At 41.2% G+C, this 25,901-nt stretch overlaps 1 protein-coding gene across 1 annotated transcript in view; it reads right to left on the reverse strand.

Annotated features, from left to right (window-relative positions):
- LRP5 (LDL receptor related protein 5) overlaps positions 1–24,122 on the reverse strand; it is a 127,359-nt gene extending 103,237 nt beyond the window's left edge. The window contains exon 1 of the mRNA XM_084207651.1: positions 23,978–24,122. Within this exon, the coding sequence (XP_084063777.1) occupies positions 23,978–24,068 (91 nt within the window). The 5' untranslated portion in view covers positions 24,069–24,122. The remainder of the gene's footprint in view (positions 1–23,977) is intronic.
- Between the last annotated feature and the right edge of the window lie 1,779 nt (positions 24,123–25,901).

Here is a 25,901-nt window from a genome sequence, read left to right on the forward strand (position 1 = left end):
TGTTTGGAAGTGGGTTATGCAAATAAATTACACCAGTTTAAAGGACATCTGGTTTAGCAGCAGCAAGCTGGAAAGGGTCCACAGAAAGTACTTAAAAAAGATTTAAGAGGGTTTGGAAAACATAGGAAGCTTGTTCTCATCAAGAGGAGGAGCTGGGAAGGCTGTGAGATAAAAACATAGTAAAATAGACCAATCAGCCAAGACTTTTACAAGAGGCTGAAATTCAGTTTTTCTTAGCCAGTGGAGAAAGGACACACTGAAGGAACTAGATCAGGTTAAGCTTTGGTGGCTTTCATTGATGGGGAAGAGAATACAGACACAATGCAGAGAGGAACATGCCCTGAAGATACTGGAGCACACTAGAGAAGCCACAAAACTGCTTGCAAAAGGTGAATTTTAATAGCAGTTGGATAGCCATTCCTCAGGTATGGTTTTTGTACAGTTAATTCCTGCCTCAGGAAAGCAGTTTCTTTTATGTGTCTTGAAATCAAAAAAACTAATTTTTTTAAAAATTAATTTAAAAAATTTATAAAAAATAAATAAAACAAATTAAAAATAGCTCAGTGGACTGCACTCCCTGCACTGCTTCACTGAAAATCTTGGTTAAGGGGGTCTGGGATTGATTGTGTTTATGCCAGGTTTCACACAAAAACGTTTTGAACTACCCTGTAACTCACATCACTGTTTCTGTCACTAAACAGATCAATTTAGTAGCTTTATCAAATAGTAATGTTAAAATATTGTTAAATAAACTTTGAACTACTTTTGATTTATTTCTTAAACAAACGAGCAGCAAGTCTTTTGAAGATCTTGATATATTTTTTGCATTGCATAGGGTTCCCACACACACAATAATGACAGGGTTTTAGGAGGATGAGAGTTACTTCAGACCACTGGTTTTGTTTGGCAGCCTAATTTTTAAATAATAATGTTAGCAGTAACAACAAAATATAGCACTGGTTATATACCATTTCTTCTCCACTGGCCAAAATTAGTTCATTTCCCTTGCTCAAGAGATGCCAAGGTATGTCCCTGAAGGGCATGCTCTGAAGAAGTCCAGCAAAGGTGTTCTACACAAATTATGACATTTAGGATTTGTTCTACTTAGCCAGGTGACAATTAAATATTTTTAAAATATCCAACAACACACTCTGAACTTATTCTTCTGTCCTATTTCTAGTTATATTACCTACTTCAAGTAAAAAACAAATTCACATGTCAAAAAAGCCAAGTTAGTGGATTCAGTGTGCGCCCTTCAGTGCACTTGCATCTCAGCAGACGCTGGAAGCAAGCTACATGTGCTCAAGTCCACTTTTATGTGCACACGTTATTTTAAAGGAAGGTTTCTCAAACTCTCTCTCTTTTCCCAAGACCACCCATTAAGCACACCACACAAATGCCTCTCCTGGTGCACCAGGCAAAATGGCTCTCTCAGACTGCCCTTTTACAGTACTGCCGTAGCAAATACTGAATTTGGTTACATAGGACAGCATATTTCATCTTCTAACACAGCTTTAGCAGCTGGAAAGGACGAGAGCCAAGCCCATGTGAGCTGACAACACTACAAGGACCACCAAGCAGCATACAGAACATATTTAAAGATCCACTGAAAAACCAAACAAAACCCAAAATATCAGCTGAGATTTGGGGACACATCAACTTACAACGAGATACTCATCAGATAAGACTTGCAAGCACTTTAAACATTTAGAGAGGAACATGATTCACTAGATCATAAAGCAATTTTTATTTGGTCTGTATTGTTAGAGGAAATTTCTAAACATGATTACAAAACTGGTTCCTGGCAACCTCTCTCTGTGCAATGCACAACTGGTATTTAGCCAAACAGTTTTGAGGATTGCAGCCTCACGCAATCCTGACTAGCTAATGTTGAGCAGATAAAATCTCTGCAGTCTGAACCCCCACATCTTCCTGACCTCAGGAAAGTTATCACCTGAGCTTTTTACAGAGGTTAAAATATACATGAGATTTTCCCAAAAGCAGTACACTGTTCACAACCACTTGTTTGTTTTTCTGAGGCTTCTGCTGCAATTTGCTATTCAAGAATCACAACGCACATGACAGCTAAAATACAAATATACCATCTACTGGGGATTAGGGAATTGGCTTCAGACAGACACCACCAACGAGCCCTGCAAACTAGTACTTTGAAAACGGCTGCTAAACTGAGCATTCTCCAGCCTTACAAGTCAGCTTTTAAGTTTCGTGCTGGTTGGAGATTAGAACCTGCACTGAACTCCAAGGGAGCTTAACCCAACAATTTCCATCAAATATCAGTGATGGTGGTCAAAGCTCCCAAGGTATGCTGAAAATCCCACTCTAAATGAAGACAGTAACCCACACAAGAAAGGTGAAAACTTCCCTCCTCTAAGGACAAGTAGGCAGCAGCACTTCACAGGTCTGCACTGGGATGTTTGAGTCCAACACAGTGTCGAAACGGAGGAAGTGGAAAGCAGAGACCCATCGCGCACACGTGGGTGATCCACTGGCACCACAGCCAGCCTCCAGCCCTCCCTGGTGTTAAATTAAGAACAGTGTGACACAAGGAAGGCTGTCACAGTTCCCACACACCACCTGCTATTTCAAGATGTACCAAGCAACGTCTACAGAGCCATCACAGACTACTGCTCTGGATGTTCACCTCCTCCAGCTGTACAGAGCCATGCTCTATGTGCTGCTGCCCCAAGAGTGGAAGATGCTGTAAGCATTTAGTTAATTACCCTGGCCAAGAAAACTAATGGTATGGGTAACCTTTAATGACAAATTACTTGCACTGAAGGAAGAGGAGTATTGCTTTATACTGTTTCTCATGCAAAAGCCCATAGTGCCCCTACCTCTGTCAGAAGATCAGTTCAGAAGTCTCTGACAACCATGTTCTGAGGCAAATCACTCAGCAAGTCACTGAGAAGCTATCATCATAGAAAGAGAGATTCTTATCACAGGCACATTCACTTCAACAGCAGGTTCATTGTTTTGTCAGTGAGGTTTCACATTTTGATTAAGGACTCTTTACAAATCTGCATTTTGCCTAATACCATTAGCTTCACCAACAATAGCTCCAATTCCATAACAACGTTCACCATATTCCCCACAGGACTCACTACAGTTTTCTTTGTGAGAATTAATATGGCACTCTGCTTGTACCCACAAAAGTGGGATACAGCCTGTCCATTGAGATTTCTGGTATTTTCTGATTTTAGAATAAGCAGAAGTGGCACTGAAGTAGTCTCTTACAGGACACTGCTGTTGGGCTTTGCCAAAATGGGTAAGTGCCGAAGGCAGTGCTTAAAAATAGGGTTGGGGGATGTGACAGGAAAAAAATATACTGGGATGTTTCACATTCTGTGATGCAGAGTACATGGCAACAATTTTCCTGTTGTTATTCTAAATGCAATAGGCGTGGATTTCCCCCCACCCCCATGATATGCTCCACAATTTTAAAACTGCAGAGGAAACTGAAGATTTGTCCTACTTCTGCATAAACTGGTTTAGAAGAATGCGGACAAGAGGGTGACTTCCTTGAACATCTAAACATGACTTTTTCTGGGAACAACAGTTCAGGTCAATCCATGAATGGAAAAAAACACTGCAGTGTCCCCTTTTTAGATTCTGGATGTCAATGGGAGCAAGGTTCTTTTCTGTTGTTTTTTCTTTTTCAGTATTCCTCCTTGGTTTGGCAGACAGCTGTCTGGCCAATAATAGTAGATTACACAGTGATGAGGGTTCCAAACTTTTAATGGATAAAATAGTGGTTCTGTATAATTTGGAAAATTTGGCTTGCAAATTTTATCCAGGACTTAAACAAATACAGGCCTGACAAAGGTATGCTTGTTTCTGATCTGAATTGTTTCCAATTTTTAGTTCCAGTTCCAGATGTTATGTTAACTCCAAAAAACACAAATCTTTAGAAAGCTGAAAAAAAGATATTTTATTTCTATTTCCACTAAAGGTACAATATGTACTGTATTTGCAAATTGCAGAAAAAGAGACTCAGAAATAGCATGTGCTGGATTCAGCTGCTGACAAATGTTACTCATTGGAACAAAAATGCAGTCAAGTCTCAAATGTAGGTTCCACAATTTGTCATGGCTTTCTTCTAACATTTAAGAACATTCCCAAATAAAACCACCTTGTTAAATGGAACCTGCTACATGATACTGAGCTTTAGAGGGTGTAAAGTTAAGAGAAGTTTTTAGTGCCAAGTTGTAGACACAACTTCTGGTTTTTGTGCAGACTGTGTTCCAGTCAAATATTCAAGACTTAGGCTTTGTGAGAGCTTGTTAGGAAGGAGGAAAAAAAGAGGATGAGGTGAAAAAGGTTATCTCAGATAATGACATCTGTAACCTTGTGCTTGTACTTACATCACCGGTAATACCTAATTTACCACCTCAAAGGCAGCAAATAAACAGAACAACCTGTTCCAAGCTTTGCAGATCACTCCTTGCAGAGGATGACTCTGCTTTAGCCAAGAACACTGATGCAACCAAATCAATTCCTTATGGCTCCTTTTATCTTTTTAAGGTCAGTATTTGTCATGCAAGTTATCTGGAGTGTTTGTACCGATGGAACTACAAAAAAATTATCTTCTGGTAGCTTCGCTAAAGAAACATAAAATAGTCATCTATGCTGTTTGTCTTTCCACAACATAGAATTTAAGGACACTTCCAGAAAACACAGTTGTCAGCTCAAACCCTCCAGAATAAGAGAGTCCCCACATTTGGAGAAGCGTTGATAATATTCAAAAGAAAGACTGCATTTGTACTGTACCTAAATTTATAGACTCATCGTTTGTATGTGCAGGACAGAAAACATGTTTTAGAATTCAGCTCCAGAATGCCTCATTTGGATTTTGGAAAAGGTTTTGAGTCTAGATAATTATTTTAAAATTAAGAAAATCTGAGAGTCAATGGAAATTTGGGGGTTTAAAAGGCAAGTTATACAGGAGCTGTTGAACATTTTTGTTTTGTTGTTTTTACAGCCAATTACTGCTCTGTATCATCTCAAGGTTATTAACTGGTCACTCTCCTTGGTGTCTGCAGAATTGTGTGACATGCACCTATTGATGCTGTGGTGTATAACCAAGAATGAAGAATCCAAAAAAGAGACTAAAAACAATATTAAAGAAGTGCTGGCATGGTGCACAAAGAGAAGGCTGCAAAACTGCAAAAAAAGCAGAAAGTGTGCAAATCAAACTGCAGCTACACTGTGGTAGGAGGGATCTTGATTTAAATATGCCCTTTGCATTGGGCTGGGTCAGATGGGTTTTGTTCTGCTGTCTGATTGAATTGGCCACCCATTCCTGCCCCTCCCCAGTGGCATGTTACTCCCCATCCCCCCATCTCCCACTACACCACAGATGTTTTGGTGTCCTGAAATCTGCCCATCTGACTGCACACACAGTTGCTTTCCTTGAGCTGATCATGTCAAAAGGATCTTGGTTTCAAAAGGCATATAGATTTTTATAAAAAGCAATAAGGCAACTTCTTTGCCCAGCTCAGCTGCAGACAGAATATTGCAGACAGACCTGCAGAGCACCTTCTCTTGTGCTGCTGTGTCTTGTCCTCACAGTGCTCAGGGGAAGGAGCTTTAGAAGAGGTTTTGTGCTTATAAAAAAGAATACATGGGTATGCACAGGTCTGCTATGCTTTAGGCATAAACCTGGTCATGCACAAACTCCCAAACTAAAGATTTTTAAATATTTCCATGTAGAGCTACAACAAATTACTACCTATTTTTCAAGTTAGCCTTATTTGCCTCTTGAAATTTTCATGTGAGTCTCAAGAACATCTTAGTGGCATAAGAAATTAACTGCATTGCATAGGCCAGAGAAGCTGCCACAATGTTGTTAAATGCTCTCACATTACAGAAACATAAAGTAGGAGAGGCACCAGAAAAGCATGATGCACCTTAACTTTGACAGCAGCTTAACTGCAGAAAGAGCTAAGGAATAAAAAGAAAAAAAAAATTGTTTTCTTCCCAGGTCATTTCAAGACTGAATTCTTCCTTTTCCTTCTACATGATTTCCCCACCTGTACAAACAGCCAAGCCTAATTATTGTTTTAACCCAACACATATCTGCCTTTCCCAAACAAGGAAGGAAATGAATGTCTAATAAAACCTGAAATTCATTATAAAGGGGGGGAAGGGGGGATCAGAAGAAAGTCAAATTTGTCCCAGCAGAGAAACGAGGTGGGGGAAAAAAAGGAAACAACAAATTTTACACAACGTGAACTGTGGTTCATACTAGGGAGACACCTACAAGCCAGAATTGTGATTTGCACCCTGAAAGACTCCATGTGGACACACTGGGAAGGACTGTCACAGCTGACAAACTTGCTGTCTAGAAACACAGCAAGGCAAAGAATCAAAGGAAACCCACAAAAAACCAGGATTAAGGGTCATGCAGTCCACAGCACACCCAGGGCAAGAGCCCAGTGTGCTAATCAGGACCACAGTGGAACCATAGCCAGTGGTTTTTTCCAGGCAGAGTAACTTATATTTTCTCATACGTCAAGCTACCTTGCAATTCTTTTTGTAAAAAAGGCATGGATTTTAGTATGATGAATGGTTTAGGAATGATCTCAGCCCCCCCAAAATCTCCCATTCCTTTGCAGCCTAGACAAGGTGTACTGCAAATAAGAAACAGGATTTCTGAGAAATAGCAACAGGATTTCTGCAGAAGGAAGGGCACAAGCCTATTAGCATTACCCAAGAGAGCAGTATCATGGAGGGCAGAACAAAATGCATTTGTTTATACTATAACAAAACTAACTCCAGCAATGTATGGCCATGAGTGATCTGATCATCCTGTTTTATGCACCATATTGCCTTTCTCCACCCTTCATTTGCACTACTAGGTTGTGCCTTCATTGCTAAAAAGAAAGATGCAAATTTTCCATTGAGATAGCTATTTTAATGTAAAGGTGCCCGAGGAGAACTGGAAATTTTACATCAAGTAAAAAAGTCAGCAGCATTATTTCACTCCTCACCCAAGATTTCATAAGCTGCACAGAATTGCCCTGACTCTATCAGGAATTTCACATCAAGATTGCAGTATCAGTGTAGAAATAACACCTGTTCCAGCAATGAAGACATGACCCAGGACTTTCACAGCAGGAACGTTTCTCTCTTGGTATCTGGAAAACATCCAGGGCATTTCAGAGAATGGTATTCCAAACAACTATTTCAGCCACACACAACAGTTGAGAAAAACTAACAAATACTGCAGTCCTTCAGACAGCAGACTGGGAGTCTGAGGCAGAGCACAAGTAACACACTCACCACTGCAATGCTCAGCCCAGCACTGAACACACTCACAGCTGGACTAAGGAGCAGTGCCATTTGTCCTCTGTCTGCTCAAAGCCTTTCAGCACAGCAAGCTTATTACAACCAGTTTTACACCTCTTCTATTTCCAGCTGTTGCAGACTGTTTTGGAGTTAAAATGTCCTGGATCCCATCCTCCCTATTAAACATGTGCATATCCTTTTGCTTTATAAAAACACCACAAAATTCAACTGTTAATACAAAAAGCTATATGTGACCCACAGCCTAAAATCACGTTTCCAATCCAGAAATGTCAGACACCAGCACACTGTCAAGTACCAACTGCATTTTAACTTTTTATAAATAAGACTTGCAGCTGATTGTAAATAAACATGAAATGCATGCAAGAAATTAGCTTTTGCATTTAAGTAACTCCCTCCAGGTATGAATGACAATGACTAAAAACAAAACAAACATCTGGCCTCTTATGATACAATGGGGGCTTATAAACCAAATCTAACCCACAGATTTACATGCAAAGGGAAGGGCTTTTTTCCTACATACTGAAGATGGAAGATTTGCTTAAAAATATAGTATGCCCCAAATGTAAGTCTTTTGTGAATAGTTTCAAAAGCAAACAGAAGACACCTTAAATTTAATTTGTAAAATGCAAGAAAATTGAACATGTTGTCTGCATTCACCTAACTTTTGATGTACTGTCTGAAAGAGAAGGCTGAACAGCCAGACTATTGTTAAACTAGAGGAAAAACCTACCTTCTCTAAAAACTAGATGTCAACTACACCACAAAAGCATTCACTTTTTATGAAAAACTGCTTCCTCCTCAAAAACACCAAAAAAAGACCAACCAACAAAACCAACAACAGCAACACCACCCCAAGGCACACCAAACAAACACTAACTCAAAGCACAGCTGACATAAGCCTTTCATTTCTATACTACACTTAAGCAGCTCCTGTAACTAATTGCTCAGCATTAGGGCAGCCATCACCTTGTCCTAACAGAAAATACTGTAATATTGCAACAACAGCAGTACCAAGTGGAAATAGGAAAGTCTTTTATCAAGCTCATCTGGTACAGAGATGAACTAAGATGAAAATGAAAATTAAAACTTTTTCTGCTTTAAAAAGGGGACCTAAAATCCAGAACTCCCTACTTATGTCAGTCTTCTATTAATTACCATGGGCAGTATGGGTCACCCTCGATATCAACAGACTTCACCTGGGTGAAGGAAGTTCCTTCCTCCTTCACCTGATGAAGGAACTGTTCTCGCTTTTGAGGACAGTTCAGAGGGTTTTGTCTCCTTTGCTGTGACCATACTTGCAATGTAGAACAGTAGTGTGCAATACATGCTATCTCCTCTGCAGCAAGGAGATTCAAAACCACCAGCTTACTTTATAAAAGCCACCCAGGGCCAGTAACTACAAGTCATTATCACCAATTCACTGTTGTGCATCAAGAAGCTCTGTATTGAGAAGATGCTTTATTTCCCCGACGTTATTATCAACATATGAGAAACATCAGCTTTCTTAAGTTTTACTTGGAGGAAGTTAGGGCTTCTAAAACCCCTCAAGAATGTTTTCCACTGATTATAGCATTAAGGTGCTTCCTTTATAAAACCTCATAATGCAAAGGACATTTTTATATAGATATACACATAAATACAAACACAAAAAAATATATATATATGCGCTAATGAGATAATAAGACTTGACATCAAATGACGCCAAACATTTCTAAAGGCTACTTAAGCTGAAATTTTCAAACCAAAAACTTCAGCTCGTGCATTAATTGTCCAAGGACACCACAACATCAAAGGAGAAAACATCTATCTACTCCAGAGAACAGTTAATCCATACAATTAACCCTCCTTCACATCACATCACACTATAAATGCGAACACATGCTCCGTTTCTGCATTGCTCAGAAGATTCTCCAAGATGCTATTCTTGTCACTAATGAGGTGCAGCACAATTAAAGACTTGCAAAAATAACACACAGAGCTTAGAATTTTTTTTTATTTAAAAAAGAACCCCCAACACCCCCAACGTCGCAGGCTGTGCAACATGTGAATCGCATAGAAACATGTGGCATCACCCTTCATTCAAAGCTGAATATGTTAGACCCATCAAATCCTTGATCTTTGAGTATCACAGTTTTATTAGATTAGAGAAAATTTGATTTAAGTCCCATTTTAGCCTATGTCATTGATCAGTCTCCCTCTTTCTCCTCTCTGATGCAGGGATTTATTAATAATATGTTTGACGGAGGGAGGAGACTGGTGTCAGAAGAACAGAAGGAAGTTAAAACAATAAAATAATAATTAAAAAACAGAAGATAACTAAGCAGCTTACTTTGAAGCCTAGTTTAATACATGGCCACACATTTTTGTGCTGTCACTAGAAGGAGCACAGAATTGAAGCAGAATGCCACTTCAACTGAACCCACTGGGCAAAACACTTTATTTGAAACACAGCCTCGTCCTAATCTACACCAGGGGTTGCCAACAAGCTCCTTCGGGCTTAGTGTAACACCATCAGTTACCAAAAGTTCCCAGTAGGCTCTAAAATACATAAAATTGGGAACTTCACTGAATGGCATTCCATTGTTGCAACTTCATTTGCATGATCTGTGCCTTTATATTGTATTAGAGGGGAAAAAAAAACCCCACACAACCACTCTCTGGGATTTAGAAGCAGTAAGGGAATCAGTTGTTGAGTTCTGTGTCAAATAAGCCTCTGGGGAAGAGTAAAAAAATAACTAACACCTAAGGAATAAACTGCAAATAAATCAAATTCAGGCCTTTTCTGGTAGTGCCAATCTTACAAAGATATAGAGATGTGCTTTGAGGTAGCCAATAGACAAGTTTCAGGAAATCTTGTTTTTTTAACATGAACTTGCAGCTGTCAGAACTAGGAAGTTTTGTGCCATTTCAGACACTGGGAAGAATTTTGAAACCATTATTGCTTGGCCAGTGCAACAGGTGGAGCTGAAGTTGGGAGATCTGTAGGATCCAGCAGAGTCTGACCATCCCCTTGGCACATGCTCAGCCAAATGTGGGAGAAAGCATTCTCTGCCTATCATCTGCTGTACACTCATCTATTTGTCAGTGTTTTGGGATCAACCCAGAAAAAATTCTCCTCTCAGGATTAAGCAATATTTATGACAAGGCTTTGAATAAATTAACATTCCATGTTTCAAAGTCTTTCTGAATAAAGATAATAAAACACAGTCACTTCTAGCCACATACACAAGAGAGATCTTACAACTGACATCATACACATCAATAACTGCATAATAAATCCCTAAAAACCCCAGCCAAACAAAAAAAAACAACCAAACAAAAAAACCCTACACTGCTTTTTCTTCCCAGTCATCCTACCTTCCCAGTGAAGGTCAAAGTTTTGAAATTGAATTTGAATTAAAAGCTAAATTTTCATTAAAAGAAATGTTGCCAAGCACACTAAGCAAACACAAGTTACTCAAATACTCACAGTAATCTGTTCCCAGTGTCCTGCTGAAGTTTAAATACGAAAATAACCCTGTGAAGTCCATGCCCTTTTATAAACAGCCAACATTAATTCAAACTTTAAAATAACAAACTGGTGCTGAAATTTCTTTTTGCAGTTTTAAGTGTGTGCACATAACATTTAAATATCCCTCACTGTGCTTGACTGCTCTATTCTTGCATATAAAACACTTCAAATTAAAAAAAAAAATAATATCAATATTATGTCCTGGAGAAAATCAGAGGTTTTTGTAGAATTTGGTGTACTGCTTCTGCCTCACAATAAAGCAGAAGACAAGTTGCACAGGAGAAAGCAGTGCATGCAGCCGTAGTTCAGAGCACAGCAGCTGACAAGGTATATTTTTATCCCTGCAACCTCCTCACAATCTCCAGTAGATGCCCAAGACTTGAGAAACCATGCAAAAGCTTTTCATCAGCAATGGAACATCATCCCTCAAGTGCTGTGAAGCTTTACTGACCCACTCATCACTTCCTGCCAACACAGGGGTTTGCAACAGCAAAGGCACTTGTGCATCAGCAGAGACACCTGAAGTCATTTTAGTTTCCAACAGAGACCAAGATTTTATTAATAAAATTTAAATGAGTAAAAAAAACAACAACAAAAAAAACACCCAACCCCAAAAAAAACCCCCAAACAAACCAACCAAAACCCATCAACCCACGCAACAAAAAAACCAAACAAACTTGCTGCTACAGATTCAAAATAAGCAGGAAAGAATATGTAAAGCAGCTTCCTCACAACTAATGGTCAGGGATCTAAACACCTGGAGAATTTAACAGTAATTAAAAACAGAACAGCAGAATTTACAAGTAAGAGAACAAATTCCTACCCCACGCTAGTACACATGAGTTCAGTGTACCTGTCCTACACTGTGGCTTCCCAAGCAAATCAAATATTTTTCCTGTGGTCCATTCAAACAAGTCCTCCCACCCACCTCTGCCTCACTGCCAATCAAGGGCCAAATGTGTCTGAAGGACACTCCTGCCATGTGACCCCAAGTGTTCCCACAGACTCTGGGAAGGCTTCCCCCCTCACAAACCACCATTTGTGGACAAAAGGGCCCTAAGAGGCTATCAACAAGTGAATGGAAATGTGACATGTTATAAACAACCATGACAATGAAACAGTTTACATCAAGATGTGACCAGCTCAGATTCAGTAACATGAGCCTGTAACTCACTCTCAATCCCCACAGTGTGAAATGAGTTCCAAGACCAAGACAAATATAAGACCATAATAAAGTATTCCAGAAAAAAATCTTTGTGGGGAAACCATTCCAAAATACAAGCACCCCAGGGGAAGTAATTGTGGAATAGCTGTTAGATTCTGAATTCATATTCTACCTCAAACAAAGCAAGTTTTGTTACCCTACAAAAGCCTTATAATCTGTACAAGGAAGGAGATTCCAACAGGCCCCAAGTAAGTTCCTCAAAGTTGAACACTTGAGTGCAACTCCTTTAGAAAGAAAACTTTCTGCTGTGGCCTTGCAACACTGACTGCACAGAATCCCAGGAGTCAGAAGAGCACAAAAGACAGGAGCCTTGTACCTGTATCTACCAAGGGTTTTCTACAGCGGTAGAAGCAGGCATTTTGCATCTATAAGAGCACCTCTGTCAAGAAGTAAAGACTGCTTGAAGGACCAAGTCAGCTGTATCAAGACCTTACAGTACTCTACATCCTCCCTCATTGCACACAGACTTCCTCAGGAAAAAAAACCCCAACCAGACCAAAACACCCAACAGGCAAGAGGCCAACACTCACAAAGATCCCATAGCCATTGTTCAGAGCAAACAAGTCACTTGCATCATTCCCCACATGCAATAAGCTCTGGGCCGGCTGTGTTCTGCCTCTGAGGACCAGCACCAGATGTGTTCTATCTCCACATGCCAGGAGTTCCACAACCTGGGAATCAGCAACCAGAGTTCTTTCCGTGAACTAATTACTGTCACGAGATGGTGAAGGACCAGATGTGTCAAGGTGGGTAATACCCAAGGTAAAGGAATCCTAGATCACTTACATCTTTTGCAGGTAACAATGAAAACCTTCATTTGGACCACGCAAGTTGAGAGATAACATCAACAGAGGTCACAAGCAAAGTATTTCCACATGCTCATCTTCTCTCCATTGTGCCCTAGACTGAATAAAAAGTAGCAATCCTTAAACACACACTCAGCTGCAGCTCCTCCAGTTTTACCAATTCTGTCATGGGCAGACAATGTTAGTGGAGCCACATGCTAAAGGGACAGCAGGCAGCTTTTCCAACCTGCCAGAAATAGAAGGGTGGTTTGGGGCTGCTTTTCTGTTTTGCTTAGGGTTTGGTTTTCTGCCTTTCATTCAATGATGCTGCCTCACCATCCTACTTAGGGAAGTAACCTACCAAGTTCCCAAGAGCTCTCTTGACCACTGGGTAATAAAAATTACCCACCTACAGACATTTCAGCCTTTAGCAGTTCTTCACACAGTTGGGGGAGAGGGGGGAACAAAACAAAGAAAGTAGGTAAAAGTTTTAAAAACAATATATAAGATCTCTGCCTAGAAGAGTTTTCAAGTTAAGAAGAAATACTACCAATATAGGAAAGTGATACTGCATGCAGAAATTGTTAAGTAAAGACTGCAAAAGGGAAGCTAAGTAGTTATGCAAGGTCAAATATTTAGGCGCAGAACACTGATCAGGCACAAAATTTTGATGAATAAATACTGCCTTTTAAGGAATACCTTACCTACCATCCTGTTAGTTTGAGGCTTCATTCCTCTCTAATGGAACAACAGTCATTAAGAGAACAATGCAATGGAGTCAAAGCAGGTTCACTCCTAGATGGTTATTTAAAAACCATATGCACAGGAGAAGATGGCTCTGAGGTGCTTCTTGTGTAAAACACTTCAAGATGCACTCAGAGACCATTTCTGTATCACTGTCACCTGTTCTCAGACAAAATGCTGAGAGTTCACAGACTTCAGGGCATGCTTTGGTAACATCACCAAAACCAAATCCAGGTATACTGAATTCCAGTCCCATACTTGGCAACTGTGAAACTCTCCTCTTCAAAATTCTGTATCAACAGCTAACATCAAGCATTCAAGTCTACACAAAAAGTATGGTTGTGGTTTTCTGGCTTATGGAGATTTTTTTTCAGAAACAGGAGGTTATTCAATAACACAGCCATTAGAATGAAAGGGGAAAAAACAGAGCAGGAGAAATTGGTTGACCAAGTGTGTAAGCATGTGAGAACACAGATACTTACTGCATACATGCTCACACATAGACATATGAGGAAAACCTCCCCACCACCACCACCACCCTGTCCCCCCAGTGTCACACATCCTTCCCTGTGTAAATACTTCACCATAACCTAGCCAGGACCTTGCAAAGATTACTTCTGGCTAGGTCAGCATTTCTCTGAACTAGGAGCAACTCTGTCTCTGCTCCAGGAGAACAGAATGGTCTGGTAGCTACACACAAGCTACAGAGCTCACTTGAGCTGTCTGTGACTTACTGAACACCTGCAGATCATGGTTTATCCACTGCAAGTATATCCAGCACTCACATTTTTGCTCATGTCTGTGCATTTCTCCAAATTTCACCATTAGCTACAATGTTCACAGGAACTAAGTTAGGAGAACCCTTAAGAACTCAGTTACTCCATTCAAAAAGCCTCAAGGAATATTTCCTCACTCTTTAGAAGATGGTTCCTTCTGTTAGTAACCATAAGGTGACTAACAGAAGGAACCAAAAGGTGCTTTTGCAATTGCAAAGTGCGCCTTTTTAACAGCATCATAGAAAACCTCCTCCTCCTGTGCAGGTTCCAAAGCCACAGCTGACATTCAGTCTGGGAGTTTTGTGGCTCAAGATGGGAGGGCTGTTGAAGATAGGCCAGATGAGATGAAATCCAAATTCATTTTTAGGGGTAGGGAAGGACTGCAAATGATTCAGTTCCAATATACTGAGGCTCCACAATAATTTTGCCTGCATTAGCCACACCCTACCTACTCTCACTATGTAGCTTGCCTAAGTAAGTCCAGATGTGTAACTGTTTCTGAGTATGCCCCTTCTATCACTGAACACCTGCAAACTGGAGATTTAGAACATAAGTAATAGTCTACCACATTCAGACAGTAAAAAACATACTGTTAAAACCCAGACAGACCAAAATTCCCCTTAACTACATATTTCTTTCACTCAGCTTTTGAAGATGCAGATAATGTATAGATTTTTTTTTTTTTAAATCATCCACAGCTGGGCAGACTTTCTAAGTGGAAAATGCCACCCATGTGCATTTTCATCCTCTTAGCTCTCATTTGGGAATACAAATAACTCAGCAGTTTCATTTGCTTTTATATCTTTTAGGATAGACACATTCAGGTAAGTCAGCAATACAGATTTCTGAGGTTAAAACATTTTCCCTTTGGAAAAAAACCCCATAGATTCTTTAACACCTCATACTTCAAGGTGCTGAATTTGAAGCAGGAGAAGCAATCAGGGAAAAAATCTAAAGCAAAAGTAAAACCATTTGTATCATTTATATCATATTTTATGTCAAAATTCATTCCTATAAGGCAGACAACTCTACTCTGAGCTTCTTCTAAAACCAGAAAGTTTTCAACAAATGAAAACAAAAGCAAAAGGTGACAGAGAAAATAGGAAACTTGGTGGCCATGAGTAAAATTCCTTAAAAGGGACGGAATACATAAGTGATGCTTTATTTGAAATAACTAGTTACACAAAGCCTCCAAAGCCCTTGGAACAATATGCACAATGTAAGTAGGGACCAATACAAATCTAACACTGGGTAATTTATGATTCAGTGGCCAAAGGTGACACCTTCTATAAAACAAAGGATTAGGGGTTTGGTTTTTAAGTTCTGCTGCTTTGAGAAGTTCAAGAAACAGCATACTGACTTTTGTATTAGCTTCAAGTGCTAAGAAAGAATACCAAGTATATTATATAGATATTGCCTAGTTATACTACAGAGAATAAATCTCATAACCTCCCATTCCTTTTCTTCCTTGAGTGGTTCACTGTCATCACCAGAGACAAACTGTTATGCAAGAGGCAAACTCTCGCTTTTTCTCTTCCTCTATAATCAAATGTAACACAGATAAAAAGATAGCTCTATTTCAGAATATATTTTCCTGGCATCAGCAAGACACAGCTCTAAGTGACTGAGCCTGTATTGGGTTGGTGTGGCAATGTTTTGGTAGTTGAAGGGGCTACAGGGGTGGTTTCTGTGAGAAGCTGCTGAAGTCTCCCCCATGTCCCAAGAGCCAGGCAGCTCCAGCATGGACCCACTGCTGGCCAAGGTCAGACCCATGGGTGATGATGGGAGTGCCCCGGGGAAATGAACAAGGAAAAACAAGTTACTGTGCAGATAACAACATGTGGTGAACCGACTGCAGTCCCCTTTCCTTGTACCCCTGCTCTGCTGGCAGGGAGGAGGGAGAAAATCAGGAATAAAATTAAATAAGTCGGGGAGGAAAGGAGGGGTGAGGGATAGGTATTTTTAAGGGTTTTTTTACTTCTCATTATCCTACTCTGATTTGATGGGTAATAAGTTGAACTAATTTCCCCAAGCTGAGTTTGTTTTGTCAGTAACATTAACTGGTGAGTGATCTCTGCCTGTCTTTACCTCCACCTGTGAGCCTTTTGTTAAACTTTCTCTACCCTGTCCGGTTGAAAAGGGGAGAGAAAGAGAGAGCAGCTTTGGTGAGCACCTGGCATCCAGACAAGGTCAAACCACCACAGAACTAAAAACAGTATTGTGAAGACAAATACACAGCAGAAACATTTCCAAATGCCACAGCTTTGTGGCATTGTCCTTCTAAAGCAATCACTTTTTGCCCCAAAATCTTATTTTTGTATCTGCACAAAAACTTGTAGAAACTGTCCCTAATTAGTTATTTGAAAATAACCCTTGAACGATAATAATTACAGTAAAGACAAAAGGCCTTTCCCATCGCCTTGAGTTTCATTTATGCTCCACTTCTAGAACTAAAACTAGAGAAACAGCTTAGAAGACTTAAACTTGACACACAAATTTCAACACTCAACAGCCTCTTCAGACAAAGTCTGGTTACACTGGAACATGCCACAGCTTTCACAACACCCTAGAAATGATGGGCTGAAGGAAAACAACATGACAAAGTGCCCAAGCACCCCACTGGGTGCAAGGAACAGCAAAACCTCATAACAATAAGGCAGCTGGCAGACCACTCGCTCAATGTCACAAAAAATACACTTCAGTCTTACCTGAGGGAACAGATTTAAAGGACATGTTATTTAGGAAGTCTGAGAAACAAGGAAAAAAAAAATCCCAACTACCAGAAATCAAGAGACAGGTGGCATAAGCCAGAAAGGCCCCAGAGATGTGTCATGGTGGGATCCTGTGAAATCTTCACCTACCCCACGCACAACCCAGCTGTTTGCTTCAGGAGCACATACTAAGAACAAACAAGGCACTTCTGATCAGTTTCTTATCATAGAAAGTCCACTAAAAAAGCATTTCATCTCCTACAGCAAGACCAAAAGGAAGCAACTTGACCTTCTTGATAGCCATACTCTACAGCATGATGTTGTGTGATGACAAAAAAAAATCAAAACCAAATCACACCATTTAATTACATATCTTGTGTTCTAAAGACTTTTTTTCCCCTTCTTAAGCCCAGGTAGTACAAGTTCAATCTGTAATAACAGAAAATAATGTCTTGGTGCAAAATTAGTGAAAAATAGTACAAGGACTGGAAAAAGCATCCATGAAACTGGAATCACAATTTCCAGAAAAGGCATGCCGAAGTTATTGACCAGAGTTTAAGTCTATTACTGCTGTTAGGCATAATCTGTGCCTAGTTCAAGCCCTGAAGTATATGGCTTAAGCCATAAATACATACAGAATTCCAGAGAAGTTCTCAAATGATGTATCAACAACCAATAGATTCTAGCAGCACTGTACACTTTCATCATCTGAGTCTTCTCAGATTCTCTACTCCTTTTTTTTTTTTTTTAATTTAGTTAAAACCAGCACTGAGCAGCAGAAGAGAAAAAGAACATCTGCAAAATCACATTATAGTAACAGTATTTGATTCCCAAACCCCAAAGCCAAGAAGTTCACGAGGCAGGTTCATTCAATCCACTGCTACTCCTCATCCACCCAGAGGTGCAGAAACACAAAGCAGACAACAGTCACTCACACTCTCTGGCCTTGCTTTACTCTTGAAAACACCACGGAAAGAAGGGGTCAAGCTTCTGTCTCTACTGACTGCCTCCTCCTACCTCCAGTCTAATTCTTGTAGGCTGAGGATCAAGAATCCCCCAGGGCTAATTTATCATCTTAGCAATCATGTGCAATGAGTCACTTCCAAAAACCTGTATTAAAAATGTATAATCCATCACATTTAATGCAACAACATGGTAAAATAAACAAAATGCTCAGCCACGGCATTTAAAGAAAGGGCAAGAAAGAACCTGTGGAATCATCATTACAAAATGTTATCAAATTCTAAGCCACATGAAGAGATGTCAAGATAAGCAACTCAGTTGTTTATCTCCCTTCCAGACAAAACTCAAGCCAACATGTGTCCTGTAAGGACAGAACTACCAAATTAAAAACACTGCACTTTCACAGAACACCATATGCCCTTTAACAAGAATTCGTGAGAAAAACATGAAAATCAAGGCCTTTGTGTAACCAAATAAAAACCAGAAATACACTTTTCATCTTTCTACTTTCCGTAGTAGAGGGAGTTACACCCTAACACACTTGCAACTTCATTTCTCCAGTTGCATCACCTTTCATGACAGCTCAGGAACACCACACTTGATTTATTGAACAATTACCTGGTTTATATCTATAGTCTCAACAGGAAGACCAGAGTTCAAAAATTCTGCCTGCCACAAAGACAACTTTTGTACTGTTTGATGTAAGTGAACTTTAACTGGGGAAGCTCAATTTCTTTATGTATTATAGATAAATAACAGATGCCATCCTTGCAGAACTTTCAAAATTAGCTAAAAATACATATAGCATTTCAAAAAGTAGAAGTGCCAAACAGAATTCAACAATTATTATATTATTAACCAGATACATTTTAAACACACATGCCAACAATTTGAATTTCTAAGACCACTGACAATCTCACCAAGAACTTACTATTGCAGCTGCTGTCAGTGCTGTTTATTGCAATAGCAAAAAGCCTTCATACTGTGGAATGAAGACAATTCTGTAGCTGATTTACAGTCAAGAAAGCTCTTTTCCCAGTAGGCTGTTTCCATTAAGTTAATCTAACAAACCACAAATTATTTATTGGTTTGAAAGCAGTTTCAATTGCTTTAACACTTTTATCATGCAGAGCAAACACACCAATTTAAATCAAGCATGTGTCAATTTATTGGCATCCTTGCAAAAGTTGCTCATGGATTTAACATCAATACAAAATGACACCTTACATCTGTCTGTGCTGGCAGGCAAAGCGTGAGTCAAGCAAGAATAAAGAAAAGAACAGCTAAATTAAAAATCTTGTTTATTACATAGACCTTCAACATCCTTACCAGCCCTTCACCCATTCCTTACACTCTTTGGAGCTTCTCAGTCAAATTGTGTGGCTTAACAGATAGTTTCAATCTTTAGTAAACAGAAACCACAAAGATGAGACACTGCTAAGTTCCACATTCCACTTTTTCTGAGAGAGAAGAAACCAGAAGAATTGTTGGCCCATAAGCTCCAAACAAACAACTGCACTGAACAATACTTTGTGGGACATAGCTCCCATTTTCTTTCCTGTTCTCACCACAACTGTTTCATCACACAAAATCTCAAGAATTGCTAAAAATATCCTTTGACTCTATCATAAGCTTTTCCATAGCCTAACTTAACAGCAGGACTCTACAGAATTTCTTTTTCCAGTTTAGAAGTCCCAGATGTGAGCTATCAGAGAAAGCACATCTTTGCCTCCTTCAAAAAGACCTCAGTGTCCAAACAGCACATAGGTTTGCCTAGCCAGCATCCCTAGCCATCATCTTAATTATTTGCTCCTGTCCTAAGTGAACTTGCAGTGTTGTTAGACATGTCCTGTCAGAAAGGATACAAAAAAAAAGAACAATCCACGTGCCCCAAAATCTGATGAAAATGCTGCTTTCCACTGTGCACAGGAGAGCTGCATTGTTGCTGGCCTGTGCCACGAACTTGGGGGGATAATTGAGCTACTGTCATTCCTTCCCTGAAGCTCAGGTTGGTGCTTATTTGAGGTCCCCACAGAGGTCTTGAGCAGAAAATAACATCCATGTCTTTCAAGGGTTCTCAGTGCTGTGGGGTTTTTTGAGCCACATCGACTCCCAAGAGAAATTCTGAACTTACAAAAGGCAAACATTTTGACTGTTTAATAGCCCTGGGTTACACACATAAGGGGAAAAAAAAAAAGAGGATTTCTTAAAAAGATGGTATTGTAGGTAACTTTATTTCTCTTCATTCTAAGAAGGAATTTAAACCTAATTATTGTCCTTAGTCTCAAGATGGCAGGCTGCTTTCATATAATGCAGTAAATTTGCAAGAAAAACTGATCTAACGTGAAACTAAACCTTGTTATTATAGCTGCTTCTGAGCACCACCAATTGAAATTCACCAAGTAAAATTTATTTCTGTTATGACAAAAAGAGAGAGAAATGCTTTGAAATGTACAGGGCTGGTTAATTTTCAACTAGAAGCAGGGTTACAGTAGACAGTCTTATATAGTAAGTCAGGTGTGTCTATATTCCAGGAGAAGTTTTGTAACCTTTATTTCTTGTCACTCTGCCAAATCTTACCCTAATGCTAAAGGATAACAAGTTCCCAGAAACAATCTCTGTTTGCTAAAAAGTTACCTTGGCTTGCTTTATTCGAGAAACATGCAGGACTGAGAAAATTTACAGCTGGGACAAAACCCATGGCCTGTTTTACTAACATCTACATTATAAACAGCTAAAATAAAAATTCTTAAGCTAAAGCAGCAAGAGGCAAGGGTGGAACTTATGCTAGGGTATCGATGAAATACATTCATGTTCTTCTAAGTACTGACCTTGTGTGTCGTGCTGATCTATGTATTTCAGGCATCTGCAGTATGAGTGATTTAAAGCATCTCTGTGAGCTTTAAAATAAGTCTAAATAATTTAATTTAAAATTAAATAGTAACAAATCAGTTCACATACCATACCTAAAGACAGTTAAACACATTTAACTTTCCCTGGAGAAAAAAGTGCTTTGAAAGTATGAACTTAAACTTCACAGTCAACCTGAACTTTCATTATTTCCTCATTATTTCAAGGGGATTTATGACATAATTTGTGACAGACCCTCACATCATGCTAGTAATGGTTACTAGGAAAATAGTAACTAGCCCTCTAAATCAATGACAGACCGACTGAAATGACACTGAAATGCACTTGAGGACTCCTACACAGCACGTTTCCCTGCCATAATATTAGCAAGTGATTTTTTCCTGCTACCTTCTACATTTAACCACAGCAACAGGTTTCCCTAGCTATAGGTTATCTCATATAAAGAGTATGGATTAAAAGTCATTTTAGGGCTGGTTGTGCTCAAATGCATTTTTTATTTCGTGCTGCATCCCTAGTTTCAAGTATTTGTAACCATCACACTTCCCTGTGTCACACTTCTCTCTTCACCTTTTTGTATCCTGTGTTTGTTGGTATCAGGCAAATAGTTGTTACATTAAAGAAAATGAAGATACAATCTCACTATTTTGGGAAACGTTCAAGTGCATGACAAGACACAGTTAAGCAAGCATTTGTGAGTTTAAGTAAAAATAATTTTGGCTCGAGATAGCTCTTAAGCAAGAATTATCTCAACTGACTTGAACATTTTAATACCCCTAGATGAAATACCCACTGTGCAATAGTAAGAATCCATAACTTACAGTATTTTCAAAAAAATGAAAAAGCATTAAATACTTTGCATGAGCAAGAAATTCCTCCCTTCAAGGAAGGACCAAATGCAAGGATCATTTTGTCTTTTCACAGTGAAATGAGTCAAGTACAAACCATATCTGAAACACATTTATCATTATTTCAAGCCACATAAATAAAACCACTCCTGACACCACCACATACAGAGCAAGAACTTAGAGCTCTACAGCAAAATTATTTCACAGCCAAAGTATTCAAGATCTATTACAACATGCCAAACTTCAGTGAAGCTGCAGCACTGCAGAAGCTCCCAGCAGATCCCTAATCATGCAGAGATGCATTTACATATTTGTAAGATAAGCACATCAAAATACTTTTAATAGCTAAAAGTCAGGCATCTCCTTACAGAGTAGGGATTCTCAGAAAGGGAATTAAATCCATGGAGAGCCTCTCATAGTACATCCATGTTCCTTCTAAAAGGACAGATGAACTGTCCTTAAAAGTACTGTCCAGATCAACACAACAAAACCTTCCTAATAAGTAGGCAGAACAAAGGCACTGTCATTAAGATCTGTAAATAAGACTCCTTAACTAATTATTAAAAATTGTACACTTGTGGCCTAGTCCTTCCATGCATGCTAAGGAAGGTGACTGCTCATAACAAACATACACTATATTAAATTAATCACTGTCTCTCAAACGATGTGAAAGAAAACCCAACTCCAAGTCAGAACTTATTCCTTAGTTTTATCATGAACTCTTACTTTCCTAAGAATTCCAAATGCGAAGTTATCCCTTTTTTAAAAAGGGATTTTTCTATTAGAACCTGTTAAGTAAGTGTAAGGAAATCCTTTAAGGAGCCTTCATATAAGAACCCTGGAAGTCAATTTCCACCCTCCACCCTCCCAAAAGCTACATTAGCTTCATTCAGTCAAGCAGGAATGTGTCTCTACGCAAACATAAGTGTTCGGAAAGGAACAAACCACATTTCAGGTTTTCGGACACATTTTTAAAAGACTGTGGCAGCATGTATGGAGAAGGTGGACCCTGCCACATGAAGGGCATCTTTTTGATATAATCCAGACAGAATAAGCAATACATAATACACACCCACATAGAGCTCCAACTAAAAATACAGAATGATGATGCCAGCAGAATATGGTCTGTTCTCTTGCTCTAAATGACAGTTCTAATAATTACAGGAGGTTTGAAAAGGTGGGTGGCCTAATAAAAAGAGGCCCTGAGGTGATGTTCTGACAGCCTTGGCCACACTGCCGAGTTTTCTAAACTACCTAGGAAATCGCAACAACCAGGCTTCGGCTTGCTCAAGCACGGGGGTGATGTATCCAGGCAGACCACATGCAGCAGCAGCAAAAAGCCAGAAGTCTTGCACATGCAGCCCGAACTCCCCGTCTCGGGCGAGACAAAGTCGGGAGCGAAGCCGCAAGCAGGAGGAACGGACACCGTCCCGCTCCCCACGGATGCTGCAGACACAGCACCACCTCCGTTTATTTGTGATTTAGAAGCATTAGCACACTCACTTAGAAACGGGACGGCCAAGGGAAAGCGGAGGGCAGGCTCCGTGCCCGGGACGGGGCACTCGGACTGCAGCTCCGGCATCGCCCGCCGGGCCGGGCCGGGCCGGGCCGGACCCCCGCCCGCCGCAGCGCCGCCCCCCTGCAGCTGCACATCGGAGCCGGGGCGACGGGGGGAAACACAGGGCACGCACAGCAAACTCGCCTTCCCCCCACCCCCTCCCCGGCCCGGCCAAGAGTTTGAGCGACACCCGACACCGACCCCTCCAAACTCCACAGAAATCCCTGCCCGGCACCGCGGAAGGACGGGACTGGGGGGGCGAGGGGGGTGGGCGACTTTTGTCTCTCTTTTTGCAACTGTGCGCGTTTACCTGAGCCACCCCTGAGGGAAAACCGCCTCGCGCCTAAGCGGGATATGTCCCGAGGGAGCAGCGAGGAGAGGAGAGGCCTCCTTTTCCTGCGCACCCTTTCTGCAGGAAAGAGTGGCGAGCGGCAATAGTTTTGGGGGGAAGCGGCGCAGGCAGCCTCCCGTCCTCCTCCCGGCCCGTCTCGTCCATGTGCGCGTCCTGCGCCTCCGCGGGAGCCTGGCCCCGCTCCCGCCCCTCCCCGCCGCACTCCCGGCGGAGCGCGGGGGAAAGTTTGCCCAAGTCCGACAACAAAAGGGACAGCGGCGCTCGCCTCCCCGCCCGCCCGGGCCCCGCGACGCCCCGACGAGCTTACCCCCGGCCGAGCCCGGCTCGCAGCGCAGCACCGAGGCGGCGAGGAGCCGCAGCAGCAGCAGCGGGAGCGGCGCGGCCGCCGCCGCCTCCATGTTGTGCCGCCGCAGCAGCTGCCGGAGCGCACGGAGCGTCTCAGGCAGGCTCCATGCTCGGGGCGCTGCGCTCGGCGAGGAGGGAGGCGGGGAAGGGGGGAGGCGCTGGAGCCGACCCGACCCTCCTCCTCCTCCTCCTCACGCCGCCGCCAGGGAGGGGGCTGGGATGGAGGATCCCGGCTCGCACCGCATCCCGGGAGCGGGCGGGGGCGCACCGTCCCGCCGCGGCGCGTCCCACGCGTGGGAACACCTGGCCACGCGGGGGGGAGGTGGGGCTCCCGGGCTTTCTTCTTTATCTTGTTAACTCGTTCCTGCTGGAGCAATTACTCCAGAACCAGCCGGGAAGGCTGGAGAAGATGGCTCGCTGCGTGTTCAATAAGCAACCTTTCGCTGGTGGATTTGGAAGTTAACAGCGGGGACGCCCGCTTTTTTTTCTGTCTCCTGGAAAAAGAGTGGTTGTTTTCTTCCCGAATGGAGGTTCGTTCTTGCCTTTCTCCTCCCACCAAAACAAACATTTAAGTCACTCTTCCACAAAATACTAGTTCTCAAAGAAAAACGCATTCAATTACAATCTTTTGTTGCCTTCCCCCCCCCCTCTGCTAAGCATGCCACCTGCTCCTATAAACGCATCACCAGCAGGAAAGAGGCAGAAACTGCACTGTGATATGGGGCTTGGTTTGTGCCCGGGCCAGGTACAGAGGGCTGAGAAGCACCCGGCTCACACTGAGACATCCCTCACCTTTCACAGGCCAGACACTGTCCCCGTCTCTTTCACAGGGATAAAACGAAACGGCGTAAGTCCAGAATTTTCATTTAAGTGTCCATTTTTGGCCATCAGTGTCCTTGTGCTGACACTGATTTGACAATAGGAAAAAGCATTTCTAGACGGCCTTGTATAGAGGTGGGAATCACAAGGGTCCACCCAGCATCCCATTTAAGTGGTTTTTGCAAGTCTCAGAGCAGGAGCCATAAATCACAAGCAAGCACTTAGCAAACGGATGTCACATTTTAATAGTTTCATTACATTTCAGAGATTAGTGATTTCCACGTTGCCCCGTTGCCACATACTAATTTATCTGCATTGCTGTAGGTGCTAGAGCAGCAGCTGAGATTTCTTCTTGGTGCCCCATGGACCCCTGCCCAAGTCAAATACCAGGGTCAAATATTCAAGAATTAGTTTAAGTCCTGTTGGTTACTCCATTGCAGACCTCCCCTGCAAGGGAAAAGGCTAAGTGTTTTGATTTGGTTTGTTTCTAAAGTCAGCAATATTCAACTTACCTCAGAAAGCAGTTTAAAAATTCAAGGGGTTACAAAAGACTTAGAGTGCTGACATTAAAGATCACCTATAAAGGGGAAAGGAAAGGTTTTCTTCTCTCTCTTGCTTCTGGTTTAAGATATAGAGAACATGTATTTTAAAGAGGGCTCACTTTCGGTGGCATTTAAAATCTAGAAAAATCTCAACTTCCTTGAAGGCAGGAAAAGCAGAAGTTGTCTTTGATGATAGATCTGTAATAAACTAGAACCTAAATTTAGGCTGCTGTAAATCATTAATGGAAAAACTTTGTGTGAACACCAACTGAACGAGGGTTTTGTCTTGCATCTGCTTAAAGAAATTGCCCAAGACCAGACAAATAAATGGAAGAAAGATTTCTTTGTTGAAGACAGTGATTGGGCTTTACTTTCGATGGGTCTAACCTCCTGCATTGTGGAAATTACCCAGCGATCCTGGCATCACAGTTAGTGGGATTAATTGAAGCTAGAAGCAGAGAAATGGCACATGAAGCAGTTCTACTTGCAGCAGGCAGTGGGGAACAGTGGGGTTCCCATCCCAAA

Source organism: Fringilla coelebs (assembly GCF_963513975.1).
Source record: "Fringilla coelebs genome assembly, chromosome: 6".
In the NCBI taxonomy this organism is placed as follows: domain Eukaryota; kingdom Metazoa; phylum Chordata; class Aves; order Passeriformes; family Fringillidae; genus Fringilla; species Fringilla coelebs.